The 7,993-nt window shown below is 42.0% G+C and overlaps 1 protein-coding gene across 1 annotated transcript; it reads right to left on the reverse strand.

Annotated features, from left to right (window-relative positions):
* Positions 1-273: 273 nt before the first annotated feature.
* LOC146669043 (uncharacterized) lies at positions 274-5,598 on the reverse strand. Its single transcript, XM_085405469.1, has 5 exons — positions 5,243-5,598; positions 4,878-4,974; positions 4,394-4,504; positions 1,915-2,081; positions 274-1,582 (listed from the first exon to the last, which is right to left on the reverse strand). The coding sequence occupies exons 1-5, from the start codon at positions 5,596-5,598 to the stop codon at positions 535-537; spliced, it is 1,779 nt and encodes a 592-aa protein (XP_085261595.1). The 3' UTR covers positions 274-534.
* Positions 5,599-7,993: the final 2,395 nt, after the last annotated feature.

A 7,993-nucleotide genomic window follows, 5' to 3' on the forward strand; every position in this document is an offset into this window, starting at 1 on the left:
CCATTATTCTGGCTATATTTTCTTACTCATTACTATTAAACTTATACTTAAGACTAACTATTAACAAAATCACACCCCAATAACTCTGTTATTACACTTTGTATTTAATCATAAAAAGGCTGGATGTTGAAACCTTTTACTTCTATTTTGTATGAGCCAGGATTCTCAACAGCTGATACTCTATGTCCAAAAAGTGACAGGTATCGTTTTATGGAGCAAAAAACTTAAGAGCGCATATTTTATAAATAATACCAACAATTACAAATGCAGACCTTTAATAGTAATAAGTAATCCTTTATTTATAATGCATAGCAATATAAAAATAGTAACATATGAAAATATTACAATGGGCACAGATGAATTTGTATCAAAAACAGCAACCAAGCCAAAGTAATGAATAACACACATAAATAACAACTGCTTGAGAGAGCAAACAATTTCTTTTCATCTGTTCCTTGGCAGAAAGTTAAGACAGCTTTAGTTTCAATAAACAGAAGTAATGGATGCAGTCCCTTTGAAATGTCACACAAAAGTCTACTTGTGCATATACTTAGCTTTAACTCTTCTCTTTTTTGTTTTGTATTCCAAAAGGTTTTCATTTTCTCCAGAGGATGTCTCTCTTTCAGTGGTTATCGACTGTTCACTTTCATTTTCACAGACTGTTGGAATGTCGATGCTGGCCGAACGTTTCTTGCTAGAATACAATGGCCTAATTTTGCGTGCATTATCTGTCGTCTTTATTTCGTACTGGCATATACTTTTGCCTACTTGTTTTGTTTTTAAGACATTTGTATGCAGTTCATCTATCATTGCAGTAATGCCCTCTGGAATGAATGCCCACTGTTTAACTGTGTCTAAAACAGCATTTAGTTTTCCAACTGCATCTTCTGTGCATTTTTTGTCTGTGCTTTCAACTACAGGAGTGTCATTCAAAGTTGATAGAGGACTTTTCAGAGAGTTTTTCATTTGTTTAAAATGGCTACAAGCCACCTTCAGGCAAGCACATGTGTTATAGTGAGAGAACGTACAACAAGTGCACTGAAGTGTTTCAGCCGATGCAAAAAAACACAGATTTCCAAACAAACTTGGCATTTTTATCACTTTCAAGTCCTCACAGTGTACAAAGTAATGCCTTTCTTTCACTGCAATTCTTGCCAAGGTAGAAATGTCTGTTTCCATGTTTGGATAGATGTCATTGTCAGCCTCTGCTAATTTTGCAAGTAACACTAGATGCTTGCAAAGAAGTCCTCGTAAGCCATATGTACAGTTGCAGTAGGACTCAACAGGGCAGACATCATACACCATGTCTTCTCTTGACTCAGATGGGACTTGATATGCATTAACTCCATGGCTGTTCTTGACTGTAATTTTAAGAGCCCAACCACTTTCCATCAGTCTTGAAGCAGAGTCTGAAACTTGAGACAAGGTGTCAGCAAACCTGTTTTTCATGCGGCCCACATCTTGCAGGGTTTTTATGACTGAGAAGTAGTCGTCGGCCTTCCCTAGGAGCACTTCAATCAGATCATCCAAACGCCTATTCTTGTAGCCAGATAAAAACTGGCATTTCAGGCGGTGGAAAAATCTGAAAAACAGTTATTTGAAATGATTAGTAACTGTAATTGAAGGAATTTAAAGTTTTAATCAAGACTGTATTATTTTTTTAAAAATTGGAATACCTATTGCACACGTCTTTTATAAAGGAATGCTCTGTGCCGGTTTAGCTGATTTAGGCAAATCCACCTACTCTGTTTTTTGTTGTGATAACATAAAAAACGCTGCTAGAATTTAAAGGATTTGCCTAAAACCTGTTCTGGCAATGACATGACGAACCTACTCAGTTTAGCCTCTTGGATTAAAGCATAATATCTTTTTTTCAGCAATACAATTGAATGAGGTCAAAATAATAAATCATACCTTTCAATCACATTGTTTGTTTCAGAACGAGCGTGACTGAAGCGACGGCCGTAGTCACACCACATGTGGCCAATGCCTTCCCAGTGCTTCTGAAAATACTGGCACACCAAAGGGTATTGCTTAAATGTCTGGCAGAACTCTGCTGATGTGGCTTTAAAGTCGTCCTCCTAAGAGAATTGGATGCAACAGAATATATTTCAATCCATTTAACAGACCTATTGAAATCTTTAATATTATGTATTGAAGCCCTTTTCCTTTTATTGAATAACATAAGATAAGATAAGATAAGATAGAACTTTATTAATCCCTCGGGTGGGTTCCTCTGGGAAATTCGATTTCCAAAAAAGCACAGCACCGACAGAAGTTACAGAGTTATACACACACACACATATATATAAATACAGAGACAATATAAATAAAATATACGAAGGGGATAAATAGAATAAATAGGAATAAAAATAAAAATACAAGTGAATTGCACATTTCAAGTATTGAGTCTATTGCACCGTTGACTATTTACAAAAGTATTGCACAAAAGGTATTGCACAGTGAGGTGAAGAGGCACTACAGCTTAGTTGTTCCCCCCTCCTTTGTCCTCCTGTTTCCCCTCCCTCTCCCCTCCAGAGAGGAGTTAAACAGTTTGATGGCGTGTGGGACAAAGGAGTTTTTAAGTCTGTTAGTTCTTGTCTTTGGGAGAAGCAACCTGTCACTGAACAGACTCTTCTGGTTGTTTATGGCCGTGTGCAGAGGATGCCCAGCATTGTTCATAATGTCCATCAGTTTCTTTAATGTCCTTTTCTCTGCCACTGTCACCAGAGTGTCCAGCTTCATGCCGACCACAGAGCTAGCCTTCCTGATCAGTTTCTCCAGCCTGGATGAGTCCTTCTTTGCTGTGCTGCTCCCCCAGCACACCACAGCATAGAAAAGTACTCCAGCAACCACCGACTGGTAAAACATCCTCAGGAGCTTCCTGCAGATGTTAAAAGACCTCAGCCTCCTGAGGAAGTACAGTCGGCTTTGGGCTTTTTTATACAGGTGCTCTGTGTTGCATGACCAGTCCAGTTTATTGTCCACCCACAGCCCGAGGTACTTGTACTTGTTGACCACCTCCACCTCCTCCCCCTCTATCTGAACCGGCAGTGGACCTGCTCTAGACCTCCCGAAGTCCACAACCAGTTCCTTAGTCTTTGAGGTGTTGAGTTGCAGGTGGTTTGTGTGACTCCATGCGACAAAGTTCCTCACCAGACTTCTGTACTCCTCTTCCTGATCATCCCAGATACACCCCATGATGGCTGTGTCGTCTGCAAACTTCTGAATGTGGCATAATTCAGAGTTGTAGCAGAAGTCAGAGGTGTACAGGGTGAAGAGAAGAGGGGACAGCACAGTTCCCTGTGGGGCTCCTGTGCTGCTGACCACAGTGTCAGACGTGATGTCCTTCAGCCTGACGTACTGTGGTCTGTCGGTGAGGTAGTCGGAGATCCAAGCCACCAGGCAGGGGTCCACCTCCATCCTGTTCAGTTTTTCTTGAAGCATACAGGGCCGGATGGTATTAAAGGCACTGGAAAAGTCAAGAAACAGGATCCTGACCGTGCCTTTTCCCCCATCCAGGTGTGAGTGGGCTCTGTGTAGGAGGTACAGGATGGCATCCTCCACTCCGACACCCGCCTTGTATGCAAACTGTAGTGGGTCCTGGGCATGTTGTACCTGTGGTCGGAGGAGGTTGAGGAAGAGCCGCTCTAGAGTCTTCATAAGATGTGACGTCAGTGCCACCGGTCGGAAGTCATTCAGCTCATTGGGCCGGTTCTTTTTGGGGACCGGGACGATGCAGGATGTCTTCCATAGGGCGGGCACTCTCCCCAGTCGCAGACTGAGGTTGAAGACTCGTTGTAGCGGCTCCCCAAGTTCAGCAGCACACGCCTTTAGCATCCTAGGACACACCTTGTCTGGGCCTGCTGCCTTTCTGGGGCGAAGCTTCCTCAGTTGTCTCCTGACCTGATCCACTGTGACACTGGGAGATGTTTGGGAAGAGGGGAGGGGGGGAGATGTCTTGCTGCTGAGAGAGGGATTGGAGGAGGGGGGTGTCATGGTGTCAGGAAGGGGGGGAAGCGAGGGAGGTAGGAGAGTGGGGATTGGACTCTGTAGTTATTAAGTTATTAATAATATGTCGTGTTTTTGTATTAAGAAGCAATTATTTCTTCCCTTACAATGGCTAAGAAGGAACACTAAACCTATAAGCATATTTGGTTTCAGCATCTGTCTGTGAAAGAATCCCACTCACAAGTTCTCCTGCACAGTGGGTGACACAATGATGTTCTGCACAGCTTAAGTACTTGTTTTGATAAGCAAGATAAGAAGCCAGTTTTAGAAATTGTTTCAAAAATCTATTTTGTATCTCTGTAACTTTTTTTAGCAACTGAAAGTTATTATGCTCTTAGTGTAATCAAGAAATCAAAATGTGAAATAGACAAATTACACTTACAGATGTGCAAGCTTTCAGCTTACAAAAGAAAGAAATGATTTCATTTCTCTTTTGGGTGTTAGAAAGCCCATGGACCCCGGACTCTGATTTTGAAAGCCATCGATTAACAGCCTGTGAATGTAAGAGAAAAAAAGTTAATCTGGAGAGAGAGACAGAGGAGCAGCTGTACAAAAAGCATAAAAGAAAGCTGACGTCCAAAAATAACTTTGTCACTCACTGGACAAGAGGACCTGTGCATTACAGAAATCAACCAGGCAAACATATTTTTAAATGTCAAAAAGAGCTTTGGGAAGCAGCCACCAGAAGATGAGTGCACTGTGGTCTTAAATGGATGGACATAGTCACTCAACATTTTATCCCTTTATATTCATTAACCTGAGTAGGTGAATATCACAATGAGGCAAATCATAACAACAGGACCCTGTTGTAAAAATGTGTTTCAGGTGCATCTTAGACAACGTGAAAAGAAAACAATGTGGTTTACCTGCAAGACATGGTACCAGCATAGAAGGATAGCTGACTCTGGAAAAACCTTCTGCAAAGCATTTATTTCCGCAAAGTCTTTGTCAACCATAAATGCTCTACAGAAAAAAAGAAAACACTAAATGAGATTAAACAGTATGAAAATGTTTTTGCTATCTCAAAGCACCACTTCAATGCCAAATTAAACATTTCAACTCACAAGTAGATATATAAAATACTGCATACAGCCTATAGGAATAACTTTAACAACTGGAAAGGAAAGTTTTTTGCAGCCCATGCTGCAGCTATAGCATTAGATTCTGGCATGTTATAACTTTTTTGAAAAGGAATTATTTCAAAATTAATAGCTGTCAATGTATTATTTACCTCGGGGAAGTTGGGAAATGCTCACAAACTATTCCAAGAACAGTTTCCAGGGTTTTCTGACTTTCGTTGCTGACAATAGCATAGGCCACAGGGACTCCATGCCCATGATCATCTCTTACAACAAGTGTGAATAAGGGAAATGAATACTGGTTAACGCAGTGCGTGGTGTCAACAAATACTAACTGTTTTGCATAGTTCTCCATGTTTGATTTCATTACAGGTGTCTGCAAAACAATCATTAGTTCTTGGTCAGATGTGTATGGTTGATAGAAGAGAACATGTTCTTGATGTTTTCCATTAAGTAAGGTATGTACACATTGACTGTCTCCACAGTTAAAGTGCTTCTTCCTCATCATGCAGGTTCTAACACTGTCAATGTCACGTGGTGTGACAAAATGCTCTCTGTTGTGAAGATCTCTGTGTCCATGTTCTTTGGCCCATTTATGACATTCGGTTAGTATGATGGCTGGCTTAGTTCCAAGGGAAAGCAGTTCCTCAATCTTCCTCCTCAAATCACTGGAAATATTGTTGAAATGTGCGTCTTTTGGGTCCGAAGGATCATGCCCATCATGCTTATCATATGTACGCTGCACGATGACTGTGTGGTCTTTCCAACATTTGAGTACTTTAAATGAAACATAGGCCTTACAGCCCACTGCTCTGTAGCTGTTTCGACTTTTTTCCCCAGCTCTGATGCAGTTGAATTTGTAATAGTCTCTTTTCCTGAGGCAACATTTAAACATTTATAATGTCCATGAAGGGTTAATGAGTTCAATTTTTCTAACACAACACTGAATGGGTCCTCCTGGCATTGTGACACATGCACACAAAGTTGTGTGTCTTTTCCAGTTCTTTTTTTTTTCGTCATTCAGAACACTTCTTCTAATTATGTCGTCCATTTCTGGTGGAAAAATAACGAAGGTTTAATTAGTCAATAATAATTCATTCATTTTAACTTGTTTTGGGGTTTTTTGCAATACAATGTAAATATTAAATATAATATTAAAAAAATATATATATAAAATAATATAAAACAAACAGGGGCTAAAAGAAGCTAAACTTTCATATGGTATGTCTCTGGCAACTTTAACATGATGTCCCAGGGACAACATCTACACGATGTCCCAGGGACAACATTTACGCGATGTCCCAGGGACAACATTTACGCGATGTCCCTGGGACAAATTTGTAAATTTCTGGATTACTGTTAATCTCCATAGAATCAAGAACTCATGTCCAGTTTCACAGCTATGGACCAGTTAATTATGTTTCCAGGTGATAGTTTGATTCATAGATTCAGCACACAACCATAAGTCTAGGCCTTTTAGTCCAGATTCTCTTCACTTATGTTTGTAAAATGATCAGGGAAGCTACTGCAATTTTGCCTGACCCAACCCCTGGGCCACGAAACACCCAAAAAGTTGGGGAACGCTGGTCTAGAGAACACTGGTTAGCTAATGCTGTTGTCAAGTAGCCTATCGCTAGCAAACAAACAGCAAGCCAAGTGAGGAACATATGTATAATGCTTACCGTTTATTAAAGGAAAGTATCCTAAATTGACTTCAAATTCGGCGGACAGGCGGCGGTTTTTCGCTTCTTCACTTGTATTTCGAAATACTCGAAGGCGGGTATTTCGAAGTCGCAAAGGAATGACGTCACAAGAAGGTGATTGGTCACTTGCAATGTTGAACCTGGAACAACATTAATTATGATGATGTGGGAACAATGCTGACACGAGGAAATCAGATCGTCCAGGCCGAGAGGCCGGGGGCACCCCACCTCCGAAGTGGCCCGAGCGGACACAAAGAACCACCAACGCACCGATGTCTGAGGGAGTCCACCACTGGCAGGGGAAGTGGTGGTAGGGGGAGATAGGCCTCCAAACCTTGGAGGGCCTGAGATGTCCCCAGAGAGGTGGCGCCTGACACCCAACCTGACATATAGACACAGACATACAGGCACACACAGACACAAACATCCATTCCCACCCTCATGCTCTCATATGCACTTACTCCACACTCAACCAACGTGGAGACAGACATAAAGAGACGCTGTATACACGATCACACTCCCCAAGCGTACTCTACAAACCGGGTCTAGGTACCCTTGCCCCTGGATGGGGGAACTGCACCCAGACCCAGGTGGTGTTACCCTTTTCCCTGCGGTGGGGGGAGGCAGACCGCCCCGACTCCGCAGCAGCAGGGAGGCCCCACACTCCAGACCGCAGTCGGACGGCCAACTCCTCCTCCTAGCCCCCCCGCTCCAGCAGGTCGCAGAGAATGGGGGTGAGAGAAGACTCCAAACCTCCCTCCACCCGCTCATTGTAGTGTTGATGCATGTGTGTTCTAAGGTGCATTTAAAACCCAGGAGGGCATGGAGCTACCTGCTAGAGAGCAGCAGGTAAGCACATGGTCCCTCCTGCTAGCCCTCAATGTCTACGTGTATTTAACCTTGAGAGGTGGGCAACGACGCCAGGGGTGGGGTGTACACCCTGATGGATGGATTCCGTGTATCGTGCCTGACTGAATATATATATGTATGTATAGAGAGAGAGAGAGAGAGAGAGATACATATTTACATACATATATATAGATATAGATATATATAGACATCTGGTATAATCCTGCGATCAACAACAGTTAAAACGTCAATTCACCTAGTATACTGTAAAGTCGTGAAACATGTTCATTCCTGTATAAGCTAACAGTTAACCATAACTGTTTCCCTGTACAAATGCTTTTTTACTCACCT

The sequence above is a fragment of the Rhamphochromis longiceps genome, linkage group LG5 (genome assembly GCF_057381845.1).
Source record: "Rhamphochromis longiceps isolate RC_006_pf linkage group LG5, R_longiceps_female_GT1.1, whole genome shotgun sequence".
Classification (NCBI taxonomy): Eukaryota; Metazoa; Chordata; class Actinopteri; order Cichliformes; family Cichlidae; genus Rhamphochromis; species Rhamphochromis longiceps.